Source organism: Ictalurus furcatus, chromosome 2, assembly GCF_023375685.1.
Source record: "Ictalurus furcatus strain D&B chromosome 2, Billie_1.0, whole genome shotgun sequence".
Taxonomy (NCBI): domain Eukaryota; kingdom Metazoa; phylum Chordata; class Actinopteri; order Siluriformes; family Ictaluridae; genus Ictalurus; species Ictalurus furcatus.
The window spans coordinates 12,034,838-12,056,648 of record NC_071256.1 but is presented as its reverse complement, the minus strand read 5'-3'; the positions used below and the strand labels follow the sequence as shown (position 1 = coordinate 12,056,648).

The following is a 21,811-nucleotide window of genomic DNA, read 5'->3' as shown; positions in this document are numbered from 1 at the left end:
ACAGCTCTCTGGACTTCATGTTGGTTGATCATTTTTAGCAACAAATTCACAGGTGAAACTGGCCAAGTCAATCACCAGACCTTAAGCTAACTGAGCATGCATTTCCCCTCCTAACTCCTACTCATCAAAACCCCCCTCCATAACCATCAAAACAAACAACAACTGAAGGAAGCTGTGGTATAAGCTTAAAAAAAATATCAAAATAAAATGCAATAGTTTAGTGATGTCAGTGGGCTCAAACCAAGAGTGACATTCTGAGCTATAAACAAATCGAACAGGGCACACCTGCGCAACAAGAAACACCTATAAGTCACATGTTCCAGTATTTCTGATCATTTGAAAAATGGGTGGGTTCAAAAAAAAAGGTGCCATGTTCTAAGTTGTTTGAGACATTTAGATGTAAATATCAGGAAATTATCTGTTGTCTCATATTCATCTTTTGATCTCAAACTCCAATGTCTTCAGTGTATAGCAAAAACAAAAGAATTGGTCTTGCCATTCCAATACTTTCAGAGGGGAGTATAGTTTGTCCTACATCATTCTTATTATGACAAAAATGAGACCTTGTGATACAGTGTTCAACCATAATAGTCTCATTGTCACACTATTGATAGATACTAGATTTTAGTTTCTGGCTTTAGTAAGCCATAGTAAGCCATCACTTACTATGTTTACATGGACAGCAATAATCTAACTATTGACCTTTATCTGAATAAGACAATATTGTGATTAAGGTGTTTACATGAGTCACTTTTAGAATATTCCTTTCATGTTCAGGTTTTACATGTTATAGAACATAGATCGATTAACGGCACACGTCATTACGTCCCCACGTCACGCCGTCCCCATGTCACGCCGTCCGACGTTCCCTCCAGAATTTCACGCATCGACAGTTCATCTTCGTTATGGTACCGTATACAGTTTTGGGTGTTTTTATTTAAAATTTTACGAAAGCAAGTGCAGTTAATTATTTGTCATGCTATACATGCAAATAGACGACTGCTTGAAGCTGTGGGCTGCGTCCCAACTTACCTACTATATAGTAGCTGAAATACGTGTATTTAACCTACTATACAGCAGGTAAGTATCAGCACGTTTACATGAACAACAATAATCCAATATTAACCCGATTAAGACAATACTCTGATGAAGAAACTACAATGTAAACAGCAATTTTTAATCACCTTAATTCGATTAAAGTCATCCTCGAACTAAACACAAATCGAATTAAGGCGCGTAGAGTATTCCTGTTTTAGTCGCATTATCGACGTGCATTACAGACATGTACACACATTAATCACACTATTAACATCGTGTGTGAGTTTTCGCCGCATTTTGTGACAGGACACAATCACACACGGCAATGTTCAACCGTTTTACGGCAAACAAGAGAGCCTGGCTGCGTCCCAAACCGTGTACTTACCAACTGTATAGTAAGTGAAATACATGTATCTCGTCTACTATATAGTAGGTAAGTACACGGTTTGGGACGCATCCCATGGCTTCAAGCAGTCGTCTATTTGCACGTACAGCATGACAAATAATTAACTGCACTTGAAGCGTTTGTAAAAATTTTAAATAAAAACACCCAAAACTGTATACGGTACCATAACGAAGACGAACTGTATGTCGATACGTGAAATTCTGGAGGGAACGTTGGACAGCGTGGCGTGGTGACGTAATGACGTGTGCTGTTAATCGAACTATGTTCTACAACATGTAAAATCTGAACATGAAAGGAGTATTCTAAAAGCGACTCATGTAAACACCTTAATAACAATATTGTCTTATTCAGAATAAGGTCAATAATTAGATTACTGCTGTCCATGTAAACGTAGTCTATGTGGTTTCGGACGCAACCGTGCTCTCTTGTTTGCCGTCAAACGGTTGAGCTCTGCTGTGTGTGTACGTGTACTGTCGCAAAATGCAGTGAAATCTCCCACACAACGTTAATAGTGTGATTAATTTGTGCTCATGTCTGTAATTCACATCGATAATGTGACTAAAATAGGAATACTCCACATGTCTTAATTCAATTTATGTTTACTTCAAGTATGACTTTAGATGGATTAAGGTAATCAATAATTGCTGTTTACATGCTAGTTTTTTAATCAGAGTATTGTCTTAATCAGATTAATATCGGATTATTGTTGTCCATGTAAACGTACTGAATGTTAATCTCTCTCTCTCTCTCTCTCTCTCTCTCTCTCTCTCTCCTACACTCAGTTGTTTCTTTACCAGCTCTCTTCAGTTGTATAATAATGACAAGGCTCTACGTAAATACAAGGCAGATTTAAAATATATATTTAGTCATTCGATGGCTTTTCGTTCAAACATTTCACAGTTTTAAAACAAATTTCTTAAATGTTGTGAATACAGTTATGTGAAGCCAGAGCCATATCACCCTGCAGCTCTTGACTGGTTTCCTACTGAAGCTAAGCAGGGTTGAGCCTGGCTAGTACCTGAATGGGAGACCTGGGTAAAACTAAGATTGCTGTTGGAAGTGGTATCAGAGAAGCCAGTAGGCACTGCTTACCCTGTGGTCTGTGTGGATCCTAATGCCCCAATATAGTGACGGGGACACTATACTGTAAAAAATTTAAAAAAACAGAAAAAAAAGATGAGATGTTAAATCGAGGTACTGATTCTCTGTGGTCATTAAAAATCCCAAGACACTTATGGTAAAAGAGTAGTGGTTTAACCCTAGTGTCCTGGCAAAATTCCCCATTATCTATCATGGCCCCTAATAATCTCCATCCCTGATTTGGCTACATCACTATTCTCTCCTCTCCACCAATAGCTGGTGTGTGGTGGGCGTTCTGGCACACTGTGGCTGCCGTCGCATCATCCAGGTGGACGCTACACACTGGTGGTGGTTGCAATCTTCATATGCAATGTGAAACACTTTGAGTGCCTAGAAAAGCGCTATATAAATCTAAGATTATTATATAAATAAGACTATATAAATCTTAATTATTAGTTATGTAAATATCATGAAGATAATAAAGGGAAAAGACTATACAGTTGTTTTTTAAACGTGTGTATAGAAAGAGAGCCAAAATAACAGTGTAATGGAAAGATATGACATTTGATGTTTCAATGTTCATCTTCAGTAACTGCTTTATCCTGGTCAGGGTCACAGTGATGTTTTCGTTCCTTTCATTAATTAAATCAGGAAACGTCACAGACAGAAGCTTAATTTCCATTGAATCATAAAGGCCATAAACCAGAAAGGCACTTCTGAATTTCTTTGACAGTACGAATAATAAAGTCCTAAACCTGCAACTTTGGAGTTCAGTGATTTTACTCATTCACTTGCTCACTCACTTTCAGTAACTGCCCTCATATTTGTCAGGGGAATCCAGAGCCTACTCTGGGAACAGTGGCCATGAATATACCCTAGATACTCCATCACAGAGCACCATGCACACACACACACATACACACACACACACACACACACACACGCACACACACACACACACACACACACACATACACACACACACCCCTATAGGCCAGTTTATCTTAGCCACACAGGGAATTATGGGCGGAAAATGCACAACTCCACAAACACTATCACCCAGGTTCAGGATAAAACCTGGGACCCTGGAACTGTCAGGTGGCAATGCTACCTGCTGCACCACTGCACTGCCTATCAGTGATTTCATGCATAAAATTTTTGTGTCAAAGCTACCAGAGGAAGTAAATGGGTACAGCTTTTTGATGTCACAAGACAGACTGCATCAGTCACAAGCTGAATACCAGCATTGTGGGTAAAAAGCCATGTGACTGAAAAACCTGAAATAATCTGATCTCCTGAAGACTTTTCCAAGGTGGAAAGCTTACTGACTGTTAAAAACTGCTGAGACTTAAGACTCCTATTCCATTTGTGTTAAATAAAAATCTCTTTTACTTCACACATACTTCTTTGTTAAAAAACAACACATTTCTTAAATCCATGTATTATTAGCCTTAGATAATGTATGCATGTGGAGCATCTGCCATAAAGTTCCTGTGAATTAGCTGTTACTATGGAAATTATAATGTATTAGAGCAAATGCACTAACATCAACCTATCATGTGAATTACAGCTGGCACTACTGTCCGAGCTGTATTGTTATAGAAAATTAAGCAACAACTTCTGATCAGTCAGATTCGAGAATTCAACAGCGCTGTAGTATAAGAGAATCTTAATGATGTACACTGACTTGCAGCACATGTGAGCATAACTGATATCGAATACGTTACAATATAACATGACCACAAATTGTATTAACATCATCCTATACAGTGTGACGGTGTGAAACTTATAAGCCCGATGTAAAGCAACTTTTAGAGATTGTGTGATTTTGATACAATAGAGACCTAAATCTGAAACTAAAATACTAAAGCTAAAGTGAACAACTAGGAATGCCTGCATACATTTTTCCCCGACAAAAATGAGAACTGGTCGTGAGCAGTCAGGAAACAGACATAAAGTAAATGGTTATGGATTGAATAACTTACTTGAATTTCTTTAAAATATAGCCAAGTAGTAAGTTTAAAATGAAGAAGAAAGAAGTGGTGGGACAAATGATGACTGTAATCAATGATAGGTTGTTGGGAACAGCCAGTAAGTGACTGGTTGTTGGAAAACAATGGTAATCAGTGAATGGTCGTTGGAAACATAGGCTTGCGCAACTCAATCAGCCTATACACATTAGTGGTGAGTCAACCAAATTGATCTCTCAACTTGTATAACCAGCAGCGGTATAACTGGAGTACTTTTAAGGGCAAGTCTGGCCTTTCATGGAAGGACGGTATCCATACCACTCAAGAAAATGCTGCTCCCATTTCTTGTACTATAGTACATAGTCTGAGAAAAGGCCTAGTAAATTGGTGACAATCCAGAGGCGGCGCCAGGCAGCTGACCAACAAGCTAAACTAATTTTAAGTTCTTTTTACTGACATAACACACAGACACAAAATATACGTCTATGCAGTCAGTTCCACTAATTAGTATTTATAGACCCCCAGGGCTGTATTCTGAATTTTGGTATGAATTTGCAGACTTTGTTTCTGGTTGTTTCTGTAGAAAAAGCAGTAATTACTGGAGACAGTAATATTAATTTTGAAGACCCACTGAGAACAATGTTTGTGCCCATTCTAGACTAAGTACTATTCAATCAGAATATAATAGAACCCACTCATTAGGTTGGACACACCCTTGATTTAATACTGGCACTTGGATTAAATATAGAAAACATAGTAACACTACTGCAGTCTGAAGCAATTTCAGATCACTACCTCATCCATTTAAAACAGGTCTTAGTCATAATACAGTGTATGCACTTCGCCAGACTATCACATCATGTTTACGACCAAGTAATCTATTTTTTAATTAAAAAATATAACCCTTGATTGGTTCACCCTCTGACCCCACAGAACATGATCAGGTGATTAAATGCTTGGAGTCAACGTTATGCTACTCTTAGCAATGTAGTCTAGTTTAAAAAGAAAAATAATTTGAGAGAAAAAATAGTATGCATTAGTGATGACTTTTTCATTGGTAAAATCGAGAATATTAAACAGAGTATTAAAGTCAGACATTTTGATAACTAACTATGTAGAAAGCAATATAACCACATCAAATAGATCGATTAGAATCTTTTACTCCAATTTAACAGACAGAACTAATTTAACTAATTTTCTCTTCAATATCATTAACTTGTGTATTAGATCCCTTACCTTTACATTTCCTCAAAAAGATACCAGAAGCAATCAAACCTCAATCAAAATTAATAAACTCCTCCCTTACCATTGGCTATGTACTTAAATCCATTAAACTAGCCTGACCAAAAAAGCTGACCTTGACCCCTGTCTAACTGTCTAACTAAGAAACCACCCCATTAAAACCTTCCATTATCTCTAAGGTGCTAGAAAAGGTGGTAGCACAGCAGTAAGGGTCATACTTGCATAGGAATAACATTCATGAAATCGTTCAGTCAGGATTTTGGCCTCACCACAGTACTGAAAAAGCACTGGTTAAAGTGGTAAATGACCTACTGCTGGCCTCTCATCAGGGCTGTGTCTGCTTGGTTGAGTTATTTGACCTTACTGCAGCTGATGAAACCAATAGACAAATATATGATTCTAGATAGACTAGAAAATTCTGTTGGAGTTGAGGGAATGGCTCTTTCCTGGCTTAGGTCTTATTTGTCTGATCATTATCAGTTTGTAGATGTAAAAGTTTGGTGTTCCAAAAGGCTCTGTTCTAGGCCTTCAGCACTTTTCTCTATATAAGGAACCTCTGAGTACAAACATGGTTTTATCTTCCACTGCTATGTCAATGACACACAGCTATACATCCAGTTGTGGACTCATAATGTCTCATTATTTGGTGACTCTTTGAAGAAGATTGGTTCCTTTTTGAGTTAGGTTTTTCTCAAGGTTTCTTCCTCATGTCAGCTCAGGGAGTTTCATTGCTACTCTCACATCTTGCTCATTAGGGATCCAAATCCAACGTTATATTCAGATTTCTGTAAAACTGCTTTGTGACAATGTCCACTGTTGAAATCACATTGTAAATAAAATCAAATTGAAATGTGAGCTGGAGGGCTGTACTGAGTGTAGGACAGTTGTTGTTTTTTATTTTTTATTTTTTATTTTAATAAGGCTCTTATTAATTGAAATTCACTAAAGGGGTTTAAAAAGTTGACAAATCTAACAACAACGTTACTAAGTTGGCAACACTCTTTAAGGAGGATGGGATATTGTTGGCAACTCAATTTTAAATTTTGAAGCCAATTAAATGTCTCATGGCAGAGGTTAAAGAAGGGGCCACCTAAAGTAGATGCCACATCTGTTAACATTGTGCGAGGACAGCAAGATGCCATGACTGTAAACAAGGATTGCTGAAGTCTCTAAATAAGACAGCAGTATGTTTTGTGTTTTGTGTGTGGAGAACAGATTACAGGCAGTAAAAGCAAACAAGGCCAAAATGGATCAGGTAAACATCAATTCAATTATCACTCAAGATGTTACTTATATGGACATTAAAAGTGCACCAACCACAGGAAATTGGGGCAAGCTTTACAAGGGAAAATATATGGGCATAATGTTTGCGCTTGTCCATTTCTCATTTTCATTGTAATTCCCTGCCAGGTTTTTGAAAAGCTGTCTTCAGTATGACCCTGCTAGACTAGCTAGCATTATTTTGGCCTAGCTTAATATAAGAATGGCAGCAATTATCTGGCAATCAAACACAAATAGGAGTTTTAATCAGCTTTGACACAGCTAATTTCCATCGTTCAGTTGGAGTTGCAGTACTTTCCACCATATTTCTCACACTGTCATGGTGAACAGAATTATAGGATTGCCTTCAATAAATAATTACAAATGCCACTTCACACTTGTCCAGTGTTGTGTTCATATCTGTCCATATGTTGCCTTCCAAATGAGACAATCTTTATCCCATGATGCATTTCTATTGAGGCTAATGCCGAATGGAAGGGGCCATGTTAACAGTATTGTGTTAAGTTTTGCTTAACTGTTTAACTGATAGCGTTAAGCCATTTTCCACTAGCTGTATTCTGAGCATGGTTAATTCACTTTCCTTATTTTCCAGAAAACATAGTGTAAATGAGTATCGACCTGCTGGATGAAATGAGTGAATGTGTTTAGCTACTGTAGCATATAAAATGGCTTGAATAAATGATAAGTATTCATTATTCATCCAATCCTGCAGTTTAAAACAGTGACTGAATAAAACACTTATGTTACATTATATATAAAAGAGTTTCAGCAATATCTTACAAAGAAGAGACAAGATTTTTCCATTACTATGGCCACACACACACACACACACACACACACACACACACATTCCCGCACATGCATACACTACACTCTATACTCGCTTACAGAGTTTGTATAATGTGATTGTGGAGTGTGTGAGTTTATATGTGTGGTTCCCAAGAGCAGGCAGAACTGATGTCCATTTATTTATTTATAATTATATTATATTTATAATTACAAAAGTGTATTTATATGAAGAAAACAAAGAGCTAAAAGTTTTCCTTCTGGTTACTGAGGTTAAGTATGGCATTAGACTTACAACCCCAATTCCGAAAAAGTTGGGACAGTATGGAAAATGACAAAAAAATTAACAAAAAGAGTAATCTGAAAATTCAGTTCACCCAGTACTATATTGAAAACACATTATTAACACATTATTTGATGTTTTACTTTGTGAATTTTATTTATTTGTGAAAATATACACTCATTTCAAATCTGATGACTGCAACACACTCCAGAAAAGTTGGGACAGTCGACCGTTTACCACTCTGTAATATCACCATTTCTTTTATTAACACTTATTAAACATTTGGGCGCTGAGTGAAGACACCAGTTAGTTAAGTTTAGAAGTTGAATTTTCCCCCATTTATCCATTATGCATTTCTTCAGCTGTGCAACTCTACGAGGCCTTCGTTGCCTTATTTCGCACTTCATAATGCGCCACACATTCTCAATCGGTGACAGGTCAGGACTGCAGGCAGGCCATGCTAGCACCTGAACTCTCTGCTTATGCAACCATGCGCTTGTAATCAGGGCAGAACGTGGTTTGGCATTGTCCTGCTCTGGATGGAGCATATGTTACTCCAAAACGTGTACATATCTTTCTGCATTAACGGTGCCCTCACAGATGTGCAAGTTACCTATGCCATCGGCACTGACACACCCCCATACCATGACACACGCTGGCTTTTGGACCTGACGCTAATAACAGCTTGGATGGTCCTTTTCCTCTTTGGCCCAGAGAACACGACAGCTGTTTTGTCCAAAAATTTTTTGAAATGTTGACTTGTCGATCCACAAAACACAATTCCACTGTGCTACTGTCCATCTCAGATGAGACCGAGCCAAGAGAAGTCGGCGGCACTTCTGGACAGTGTTCATGTATGGCTTCTGCTTTGCATAGTCAGGCCTTAACTTGCATCTGTGGATGCAGTGGCAAATGGTGTTGTCTTACAAAGGTTTACCAAATTATTCCGAGCCCATTTCAGGATATCCATTACAGACTCATGACGGTTTTTATGACACTGACGTCTGAGGGATCGGAGATCACGCACATTCAGAAGTGGTTTTCGACCTTGCCCTTTACGCAACGAGATTTGACTGGATTCCTTGAATCTTTTAATTATATTGTGCACTGGAGAAGGTGAAATGCCCAAAATCCTACTGATTTGTCTTTGGGGAATGTTGTTGAAGGACTAGACCTTTTTGGAGGCTCCTTATATACTATGATTAGAAGACTGCCTCACCTGTTTCACATCACCTTCTTATATCAACTTGTCACATAGCTATTAGTCCTAAATTGCCCCTGTCCCAACTTTTTTGGAACGTGTTGCATGCATCAATTTCAAAATAAATGTTTATCTTCAAAAAACTATGCAGTTGATTAAGTAAACCATCAAATAGCTTGCCTTTATACGTTTTTTTTGTTTGTTTGTTTGTTTAAATACAAGTTAAAGAACATTTACAAATCACTCCTCTTTGTTTTTATTACCATTTTCCATGCTGTCTGAACTTTTTCCGAATTGGGACTGTAGGTGTTGGCGTATTTTTAATTAGCTGCTTTAATTATTATGTCAATGTAATATCCTCACAAGGATAGTAAGACAAACGTGTGTGTGTGTGTGTGTGTGTGTGTGTACAAATTTGGGTTTTTCTAGTGACCAACAGCAAGTATAACTGATGCTCATCAGAATGAATATATAAAGCCCTATTTGGTTGGGATTAAATTTACAAAGAAACCTGAAGTAATTCAAAATGGAATAAATCTGTGATTTTTATTTCCATCCAGATTGGCCATATCTGTGTTTTCTCCCTCCTTACAGACCAAATTACCTACTCTGCAGTCAAATGATAATTTTAGTCCCCTCTGGATAGACACACTGGTAATTTTGCCAGCAGATGTTGCCTTATGCATTGGGAAAATATTTTTTGACTACTGAAATCTGTCATACTTAGCTGCCTAGAGTGTGTATCCACTTCCTTCCACAACTTACCTGATATGGATTGTATAACTTTGTCTACACACTGCCTGCATTGGAAACACATTAAGAGCCCATCAGGAACCTATACAAACTGAGAGCCTATAAAATCAATCAGAAGATTGTGATCCTATGGCTGATTAAAGGGGTCATTATGTCAGCTACGTGTATAAAGCCATTTTATAGTCACACATACCACAATTGCAGGCAATGCTTAGTCTTCTAGAAATAAATGAATGGACAGCTTTACTGTAATGTTAGATGTTGCATGATCATATAAGGATGTGTGACACAATCCCAGTTCATAGACTAAAACAACCTAGCAAAAACTAGTCCCTTCCACATTAATTTAATTGCCATTCAGACATAAGGGCTTTTATCTCAGAGGAGACAAAAAGGTAACTACAGATGTCACCCAATGAAACTAATCCTGTCTGGATAGGGCTTCTGTTTGTGTGTGTGTGTGTGTGTGTGTGTGTGTGTGTGTGTGCTTGGTGGAGACCAGAAGATTAGGAATATTTGACAGTTTTGATCTTGTGGGAACATTGAACTTGTCCCCAACAGGAAAACATATGTAATATGTAAACATATGCATATATAAGTCCAGAATTGGAAAGGCTTGTGTGTTTCAGTGACCCTAAGGTTCCTGCTGTCTGTTATATCAGCCACTGACTTTGTAAAGGCAGGAAAGTAGCATAGATGGAGACTCGAGTTGCCCTTGAGTTGCATGTTGACTCGTGATTTGACTCAGAGTGAAGACCTGGATAAAACCATGAACAAATAAATAAATAAATTAGGACCGGTAAAATAAAACAGTGATGAACAAATCTGTTCTTCTCTAACTTGCATTGTGGCTTTGTCAGTCAGTTCAGTGACTGTCATGTGTAGTAATTAATTGAAGTGTTACCTATCCTAAGTATTTATTTTCCTAATACAGTGTGATAAGTATGTAGATGTGCCGTGATAGAAATAATATGCAATTAACATTAAATTCTTGAACCCCAATAAAAGGATGACCAATAACAAATACATGTTGCCAGCTTTTTATATACTATGATGTTTATCTGTTATTCTTTCTTTGTGCTATTGTTTAGTAATGATATTATTAGTATTGATATTCTTGCTAAATTTTGTATTCTATTTAAAACAATAGAAAATAACGATCATATTTTAATCCACAGGTTCCCAACCTCTCAAGTCTCAACTTAGAGACTTGAAAGTTGACTTGGACCAGAAGCTCAGAAATTTGAAAGTTGACTTGGATTTTAGCTCTGAGACTTGATTCTGACTTCCAGCTCAGAGATTTGAGATCTGACTCGGATGTCAACTCAGAAACTTCACTTGTGCTTGCCGTTCAGAGACTTGAGACTTTACTCAAATGATGTTTGGTTTTTCCACTTGAGTACACCGTGCACATTTTGGCTGCTGCTTCTCACCTGAGCTTTTTCTTTCCATTCTTCTGTGTTTGTATACATCAGCATTTGTATGTTTGATATTTGTTTTCTGTTTTAATGTTTCACAGTTTTTGTCCCTTTGTCTGCTGGTTGTGGAACTCCAGGCCCAATCTTGAGTGGCGGGATTCCCCAGTCCTTGATCCACCCACCATGCATGATATGTTTGTTTGCTCGCTATGAACTACGGTGTGCCTCTTGCTCCCGATGATGGCAGAAAGTTTATATGATCATTCTGCGTGATGTTGGGACTTCTCAGTGCTCTGTTCTGTGATGTGTCAGTGCACTCTTTGTGCAACAGTGGCACAGTGTTCTGAGTGGTGTTGTCTAGTGGCATTGCGGCCATACAGGTTGTGTGGTACTATGAGCAGCTATGCCAATGAAATTTAATTTAATTCAATTTCATTTTTATAGTACTTTTAACAATGGACATTGTCACAAAACATATATTAATTAGATAGATTACATTACATTAGATAAAGCATAAATTATATCTTGGCAGCTTTTGGAGGGCTGTGTTTCTCCTTTTTCTATGTTTGTTTGTTTTATGTAAAGTTACCTTGGCTGTAAGAATGGTGCTATATGAATTATATGTATTATTATTATTATGTTCCACATTTGCTGCTTCTTTTCAATATCACTTTATCAGTCTGCATCCCACATTTTCTCAGCTTCCTGAAAACTAACAAAGTAATCAAACAGGTACCCTGAGCTAAATGACATCGTCATCGGTTGGAAATGTGATCCAGATTCCTAGACTAGTGGGTGACACCGGAAAACCCGGAAGACAAAATAGTTTATACACCACATAGAGTGCTGTAACATCAAGTCCAATGATCTTGAACAACTGACCACTGACATGTCATTAGTTCCATTACCTCTTCTGCAGTTACCGTTCTCAAATCCCTTTTATCTTATCCGTGAGGAATTGTAGAAGTCAGTGGTACTAATTCCAGAAGCGCAAACTGAGCTTTTTTGTAGCAGGAATCTGGTTTGTTCAGTGAATAAGTCCATTTCCCCAGTCGTGGTGGTGCTCCAACCTGTGTCTATTGGGTAAGGGTTGCGCACAGTGTCTAGTCTTCTTTGGTATGTGTACCTGTTGTCCACTCTGTGTTTCAGACTGTTCACTTTGCATGCTCTGTTGATGCTGTTGTTAATGGTGAGGAGGTTCGCTCTGCCCGGTTCCCAAGGCTCTGTGTTTGTAATGATTGCTGCGTCCATTCTCCGCCGTCCATCCCACCTAATAGCTGCCCCACATGATGCTTCATGCATCTTTTCAGCTCCACAGCATGGCATTCATGGTGCTCCTACCTAGTGGTATTGTGGACATTCAGTTTATGGGTGTGTTTCCCTTGGAGGTGACATTGACTTGGAGACACTGTAGAAGTGACCAGAATATTTATTTCTCAATTTCTTGATAAGCCTTGGTGAGCAGGAGGATGAATGACTGTCTCTCTCTGCTGGTGTCTCTCTCTGTCTTTCTTTCTCTTAGTCTCTTTTAGGCGGGAGAGGCCTGTTTCCAAGGTGACGTGTGTGAGTCTATGTTTGTGTGTGTGTGTGTGTGTGTGTGTGTGTGTGTGTGTGTGTGTATACAGTGTACAGTGAGTGATGTGAGTGTGTGTGACAGGCTGTGCTCTCCCTGAGGGTGGATTCTTCTTATCCTCACTTGTTCTTTGTGCTTTTGCTCCCTCATTCCCCTGCACCCCCACTCAATTCCCCTAAACGCACTCCTCTGAGACCTACTGCATTAATCACACACTTCTCCATCTCTCTCTCTATCTCTCTCACACACACACACACACACACAAACACACAGTAACAGTTACAGAGAGAGGACATATACATAGAGAGACAAAATCATAAATTATATATTATTATGTATCATTAGTGTTATTACATGTCAAATTATTCTCAGTCTCACTATTCATAATTATAAAATAATGGGCATGTTGGGAGAGTTCCCAAAAGTGGGCTTGAGATAACGGTAACCATAGAAGCTACCCCGTGTTATTAAATCTTGTGAGATATATGTACACCGATCAGTCATAACATTAACTGCCTGCCTAATATTGTGTAGGTCCCCCTTGTGCCACCAAACCAACTCTGACCCATTGAGGTTTGGACTCCACAAGATGTCTGAATGTGTACTGTGGTGTCTGGCATCAAGATGTTAGCAGCAGATCTTTTAAGTCCAGTAAGTTGGGAGGTGAAGCCTCCATGGATCAGACTTGTTTGTTCAGCACATCCCACAGATGCTCAATCAGATTAAGATCTGGGGAATTTGGAGTCCAGGTGAACACACTGAACTCTTTGTAAGGTTCCTCAAACCTTTTCAGAACAATTTTTGCTGGGTGGCAGGGCGCATTATCCTGTTGAAAGCGGCCACTGCCATTATTGAATACCGTTGCCATAAAGGGGGGTACTTGGTCTGCAACAATATCTACGTAGGTGGTACATGTCTAAGTAACATCCACATGAATGCCAGGACCCAAGGTTTCCCAGCAGAACATTGCCCAGAGGATCACACTTCCTCTGCCAGCTTGCCTTCTTCCCATAGTGCATTCTGGTGCTATCTCTTCTCCAGGTAAGTGACACACATGCACCCGGCCGTCCACATGATGTAAAATAAAGCATTAGTAATCAGACCAGGCCACCTTCTTCCATTGCTCCATGGTCCAGTTCTAATGCTGACTGGTTTATGGCTATGCAGCCCCATACGCACTAGCTGTGATGCACGATGTGTTCTGACACCTTTCTATCATAGCCAGCATTAACTTGCTCATCTATTTGTGCTACATTAGCTCTTCTGTGGGATTGCAACAGATGGGCTAGCCTTCGCTGCCCACACACATAATTGATCCTTGGGAGCCCATGACCATGTCACCGGTTCACCGGTTGTCCTTCCTTAGACCACTTTTGGTAGGTTCTAACCATGGCATACTGGGAACACCCCACAAGACCTGCTGTTTTGGAGATGCGCTGACCCAGTCGTCTAGCCATCACAATTTGGCCCATTGTCAAAATTGCACAAATCCTTACGCTTCCCATTTATCCTGCTTCCAACACATCAACTTCAAGAACTGACTATTTACTTGCTCCCACCCATTGACAGGTGCCATTGTAAAAAGATAATCAATGTTATTCACCTCACCTGTCAGTGGCTTAATGTTATGGTAGTTGCAGGTGCGAGTTGTGATAGAACCTTTTTGTACAACATGGCAGTTATGTTGTCATGTTACCTTCATAGATTCCTATTGACAAAGGTGACAGTGGAAAACTTTCTGAGATGACATATGGAAGAAAGCTTCAGAAATTCAGTACTGAAAAGGAAACCTATCCTCTTCTGAGTAATTCAGTCACTAGCATTTCTGGTTTGTCCAAAAGTATGTGCATCCTGACAATACTACTGTTAACGTTTTTCTTCAGCATACTTTCAGATTATTTCATATAAAACAAAGCCTGAGTGATGGTGAGCATGGGTAATCATCATTACTTGGTTTTGCCATTTTGGCCAAGAAGTGGGAGGTATATAATCAGTCAATTCTCCCAAGCACTGACTACCTCCTCTGTAAAATACACTATGGCCGTGGAATGCTATTTGCTTATATTAGAATAAATGAGTCCTGCATCCTGCACTTCTATAAACAAGTTTGTCAACGAATTCATCCAGATCTTATCTGTCAGGAACCAGACACTTCTAACAAGGATGCAAATTTCAATATGAGCTTTTTCTATAAGCTTCCTTTCCCCAGTTATCCAAAATGTCTCATGTGATGGTGGCAGGCTGTCAGCTGTGTCCTTGTCATAGGTGGCATACTGATATAAATGAGATGCCAGTGAATATTTGTTAAATGGTAGTGCTTTTCATGATTAGGCCAAACTGCAAAGGCAACTGATGTACTAGCCATCTCCCAGCCTTTTTTTAATTTTTATTTTACCTGTTTTCACTTTAAAACATAACCAGCTAAGTGCTGACCTGATAATCATAATCACTGGTGAATGTAGGTCACCAATATAAAGGCATGCATATGTTATTTATTTGTCAGCTCGAATTCTTGACAAATAAAGTCCATAAATTTGTTGGAGCTGATCACAACTTAATAAATCCTACTGTGTTTGTTCCCTTGACAAAAATTAGTGGCACAAAGTCTTTCTATAAGTAATACTCTGTTGTCTGTCTCAGGTTTTTTTTTTATCTGCATGTGTTTAAATGTGAGGCGGTGGAGTGATGAAAAGTAGTTAAACGTGAAAAGCTCAGTGAAGTGTTATAATTGCCACTTTAATAAATTCTTATTTTAAACTTGATGCACAGAAACAAGCTTTGTGCATAATAAGCTTATTTCATCAAGCCAATAAACTTTATTTGATTATATACAGTGGGAATGCATGGTTATAATAATCTCACTGTTCAACACAGAAAATGTGTATGATATATTTACTTCCTCATAATGAGAAAACACCTAAGACCACCCAAAACGCAGCACTCCAATTAATTCTAGATGATTTTAAATATCTCTAAAGGAGTTTTACTCGGCAGTGAATGCAGAAGCATTCTTTCGTATGTGCCACATTCAGGAAAACAAAAAACCAGCCTTGAGGATTTTAGAAACCAGTCACAACTGCGTCAGCTTTGAACAAGTTTTGCATTAAGACAAATAATCAATTATCTTTGTAGTTTTTCTACAGTCCCCAGTGGTTTCTGCCCTTCACATTTATAGTCTACTGGTAAAGCTCCCAGCGATACCTGGTCTCTAAAACTGTAGATTTATGAGGCCTGATTTTCTATAATCTTTCACTACTATTGGGTAGATGAGTATGTTTGTGTCTGATGGACCATTTAAAAGATGTATTTTGAAAATGTGTCAATGAATTACCCTTGGTCCCACGATGAACTGACGCCCCAGTTCATCCAATCGCCAGCTTTTTTTTGTAAAATTCGCTAGAGATGGAACATTACTTTTGGTTAAAGCCAGAAATGATTTATAAAATATATAATACATCTTACCATCATGTTTTGGTTGCATTCTTCATGACATTCGCTGGAGTTGTTCTTTAAAGCATTACTTGTAAAACGGTTGCGTGTAGAACTGTAGTTGAGCAGGCGTTCATACTGTTTTATGCTTTTGGAATTGAGTGTTGAACAAGTAGTGCTGATCAAAACGTAGTTAGAAAAATTTTCATGTGCACAATTCACTGACAAACAGCTGTGCACTGCCAAAGTGCCACATTAGCTCTGATTAAGCCACTTTGACTGGACCTGCGTGTCCTAGTGTGGATGCATCAGTATGACTCAGCTATCACAGTCCTATCACAGCTATTGCAAGCTACCACACAGTTAAACAGTGCAGCTGCGGGTCTCTCAAAACAACTTTATAAGCACAGTGTGCTTTATATTTAGTAGCTATTTTGCATTGAAAATAGGAAGATTTGTGGCGGATTACTTCCTGATACTATAACCTTTACTACAAAATTTTTGGTACATTTGTTATGTGGAATGTTTTATTGCTGTTTACATAACTTCAATTCATCATTCATTTTCAGTAAGTGCTTTATCCTAGTCAGAGTCATAGTGGATCACTACAGGCACAAGGCAGGAATACACCATGGATAAGATGCCAGTACTTTTCAGGGCATCATGGACACACTCATACAGGGCACCTATACACACCCATTTGAACACGATAGTGTGTGTTCATGCATTTTTGGGAGTCAGGAAGGAAACAGAGAACCAATAGGAATCCCATGCTGATACAGGGAAACCATGTGAAACTCCATACAGATGAAACTCCATACCTCCCAAAGCTCAGGATCAAACCAGAGACCCTGAAACCTGCTGTACCACATGGATGTCCAGTTTAAATAACTATGCAAATAAAAAATAAAAAAAGTTTTACAAAAATTGTGTCTCTGCAAGATTTAGATGAAAACATCTTCACTAGTTCTTTCTTGAGAATATTTCCATACACTATTTGTACACTATTAGCCTATACATCAATTGCCATCTACACTGTTGGATCTAAAATCTTACTATACTATATCCTGTGCTCATTGTATCAGTCAGCATCACATATTATTGACATAAAATACACAACCAGATTCAAATGCACAACCAAGTTCAAGTGTACAGGTAGAAGTGAAAATAAGAGTTAAGGGAATAGAACGGCATTAGCATCAGTATACTGCTTTATGTTTCATAATTTTAATGTGAAACTTAGTTTTTACTCAAAATTGATCTGGAAAACATCCCCGTAATTTATTTGTTATTCATTCATCTTTAGTAACTGCTTTATACTGGTCAGGGTTGTGGTGGATCCGGAGCCTGGGCGTGAAGCAAGATTACACGCTGGATGTGACAGCAGTCTGTTGCAGAGCACCACGCACACACACAAACACATTTACACATACATACATACGCCCTAATGGGCAATTTTAGGCGTAGCTTCATGTATGTTTTTGAGAGGTGGAAGAAAACTGAGGGAGCTGGGAGAAACCCATGCAGACATAGGAAGAACATGCAGAGACTCCACACGGTAGCCCGAGCTCAGGATCAAACTGGAGACCCTGAAGCTGTGAGGCGGCAACGCTACCCACTGCGCCACCATGCTGCCCATGTTGCTGTAATGAAAATATGAAACAATGTTGTCCGCACACGCACACACGCGCACACACACGCACACTCTCTCTCTCTCTCTCTCACTCTCTGTCAAGACTGTTATATTGATCCTTACTGGAATGAAGATAGATTGGATAGAAAAGAAATAGTATTGCTTTTAAATCGAACGAGATGGCTTGGGGTGATGGGTGAAAGCACTGCCAAGGTGTAAACAGAATGCTTTACCTTCCAGGCAGCAGGTTCTCCACAATCCGGAGTGGGTCATCACTTCTTCGTTTTTCCTGCTCGTTTCGTTTTCATGGTTGACTTTGGTTTTACACACTCCTCTGGAGTAAAGCCAGTAGTCTGTACCCACCGCGATGGTCATGAGGCTGAAGGCGGCAAAAGCGCCCACTGTAGTGATGAGCATCTGCACGCCTCGGTCACACAGCAGCATCTCTCGACATGCAAAACTCAAACATACACAAATGTCACGTCTGAATGTGCTGCTGGTTTGATAATAGATCAATTCGCCATAGTGCTGCTAGTTACAGTCAGTGATGTGATGTGATGTGATGTGATGCAGCTTCTCTGTCATTAGTAGGGATTACCTTGTCCACACTATTTGGAAGCTAGATTTCTGAATGGTGTGACCCTGTTTGAGATCCGTTTCACATTTGTTTTGGGGGATTTGGGGGATTTTCTCAATTTCTGCTACACAACTTTCTTTCCTCAGGACCTCAGAAGGTCAGAAATATCTTCAAAATGTCTCCAAGCTGTGGAATGAAGATGCTTTTTTCTTTTCACAGTTCTTTCAAAGCCAGCTAACGTTAGTGTAACAATTGACTGAAGTAATTTGAATAGATTAGCATTCAAAGAGAGTAATCAAACCTGCTGTTTTCGGTGCTGAATCTCGGTAACAATTACATGAAAATGCGTATTAATTAATAAAATTGTCCTTCACTTTGTTAATCCAGCAAGAAAATCTCTTTCCCACGACGAAAGCAGCCGTTTTCCGTTCGAGTCTCAGACAGAGAAATGATATCCGTGTCATTTTCCCGCGCTGCCATGTTTCCCTCAGTGAGAGGAAAAAGACCCACCATAAACGGTTTACTGATATTAACCCAGGCGCTGTGTTAGAAATGATGATGTTTCTGTCCTGCTGCTGCTCCTCAAATGTGACTCTACAGAAGGATGAGCGGCTTTAGGAGCGCTCTGATATGGAAAGCCAATAGAGACAAACACGCGGGGAATTTATACCTATTCAAGTAGTTTACTAAGGAATAAACACCTAAGGCTAAGTTCACACCACACGACTTTCAAAGGCGGCAGAACGTTGTGTTCTTCCACCCTCCCCAAAAAAACCCCACTTCATGCCTTATAACTGATTAAATCATGGTCTGTCTGAATACTCGATTCTGATTGGCTGGAAGGTGTGCGTTGTTCAAACCGTTGGATGCACAGGTAGTTCCAGTTAGTTTGATCACTGTTCTTCAAATTAATGTGCTGCCAATTAACAGTTGTAACCACAGAAACATACAGTTACCATGGAACTGGTAGGTAAAGTCTCCAAGAAATCAAAATTGAAGCTTTGTGGATTACAGCATGAATATGTTAGCCTTAAGGTTATCTCTAAGCTAGTGTGCTCCAAACCAATGACAAAATTCACATTTAGAATATACAGCGGGGGAAATAAGTATTGAACGCATCAGCATTTTTTTTTCAGTAAATATATTTCCAATGAGGCTATCCACATGAAAATTTCACCAGACATCAGTATTAACTCAAGAAATCAGCCCATATAAAGAAATCCAAACATTAAAGTCCATAAATGTAAAAAGTTATGTGTAATAAAGAGGAATGACACAGGAAATAAGTACTGAACACATTAACTGAAATTTATTTAATACTTAGTGGAGAAGCCTGTGTTTGTAATGACAGCTTCAAGACACTTCCTGTATGAAGAAATTAATTAGCCACAGTATTCAGGTGTGATTTTGGCAATTCTTCTAAAGATATTGTCTTTAAATGTTGTTAAATTGGATTGAAGTCATGTGATTGATTGGGCCATTCTAACAGTTTGATTTTTTTTTTCTCTGAAACCAACTGAGAGTTTCCTTTGCAGTATGTTTTGAATCGTTGTCCTGCTGGAAGGTCCACCCACGTCTCATCTTCATCATCCTGGTGGATGGCAACAGATTCTTCTCAAGAATCTTCCGGTAAAGGGCTCCATTCATCGTTCCTTCAATTATATGAAGTCTGCCAGTACCATTTTGCTCTCATCTGACCAGACTAAACTCTCCCAGTATTTCCTAGGTTTGCCCAAATGAGTTGTAGCAAACTGTAAATGAGCTTTGACATGCATTTTCTTTAGTAATGTTGTCTTGTTGGGTGAGCATGCATAGAGGCCATGGCAATCCATAACACTTATGAATGGTGTCTTGGTTTTAAGTAACTGCTTTGTAACAGTCGTCTCCCAGCTCAGGAAAGTCAGGCTGCTTATAGTTACATATAATGTTGTGCAATGGCCACGAGACAAGTTAGTTCCTGTTATCACTTGCGTTATTGCAGCTATATATCACTGCATGTTGGAGTTACCTCAGTCTTAGTCTTTTCTAATCGACATGTTTGTGTGGCAGCCTGGGAAAACCCTTCACATTTTCTACTATATATAATTCTGAAAACTATATGCTGAAATATGTTTCCCTTTTCCATGTATCACAACCAGAATTGTAGTTATTTAAAATTCTGGTTACCCTCAAAAGTGAAAAGGGATCAGTCCTCTTTATTATTAGGCAACAGTTATTAATGATTGATCGGTGGTGTTTAGTGATTGATCATTACACCGTGTTAATCAGTGATTGGACATTGGGTAGCAATAATCAGTGATTGCTTGTCTGAGATCAGTCATTCATTTGTTTTGTTCAGTTGTTAATCATTATTCTGTAGTGATCAGTAATTGATCTGTGGTAAGTACTGATTGGTAGTCGGTCACTAGATTGCGATTAAGTAGTGCCATTAAGCACTGCCACTGCCATTAAGCAGTGATGAATGGTGATTGATCAGCAGTGGTGATCAGGGATTGGTCATTACATTGTGATAATCAATAAGTGTTCAGTAGGTGATGCTCTATTGTGATTGGTCACTAACCTGTGCTGACCAGTGATTGGTCTTTGGGCCACATTGATCAGTAGTTGGACGTTAGACTGAGGTAACCTGTGTTGACTGGTTATTGGTGAGGGATGATTTATGGTGTTCAGTGTTTTGTTCAATCATTAGTCTTTAATATGTGGTGATCAGTATTTGGTCTGTGGTCAGTAATGATTGATAATTGGTCAGTAACTTGTGGTCAGTGATTGGTCATTCAGCATTATCACCTGTGGTATGTAGACATCATACAAAAAAATGTTACAGCTGTAAAAATTGGTGTATAGATTTGCCATATTTATGGACTGTTTGGCATCCCATATGAACTCTCCCACTCTCTCTCAGAGTGCTACTTAAGCGTTCATATGCAAAGATATTGTGAACTCATGCATGAAGAATCAGACTCTGGAGGAGAGAAACACATTTCCGAGAGCCACGAAGATTTCCCTCATACACAAAGACTATGCAAAAAATAAAAATAAAAAATTTAAAAAAACAAAACAACAACAAAAAAAAGTGTTAAATTAAAAAAAAAGAAAAGAAAAAAAAAGCAGCGTTGAATCAGCATATACAGAGTTGACATA

At 38.8% G+C, this 21,811-nt stretch overlaps 1 protein-coding gene across 2 annotated transcripts in view; it reads right to left on the bottom strand.

Annotated features, from left to right (window-relative positions):
* Positions 1-19,841, bottom strand: part of cacng3b (calcium channel, voltage-dependent, gamma subunit 3b) — a 47,512-nt gene extending 27,671 nt beyond the window's left edge. Inside the window, exons 1-2 of one of the 2 annotated variants that reach the window (XM_053648245.1) lie at positions 18,692-19,841; positions 18,327-18,553 (exon numbers count right to left, since the gene is read on the bottom strand). In XM_053648245.1, the coding sequence (XP_053504220.1) occupies positions 18,327-18,537 (211 nt within the window). In that variant the 5' untranslated portion in view covers positions 18,538-18,553; positions 18,692-19,841. Of the gene's footprint in view, positions 1-18,326 lie in introns of both variants that reach the window. The other variant, XM_053648236.1, reaches the window with a different exon arrangement.
* Positions 19,842-21,811: the final 1,970 nt, after the last annotated feature.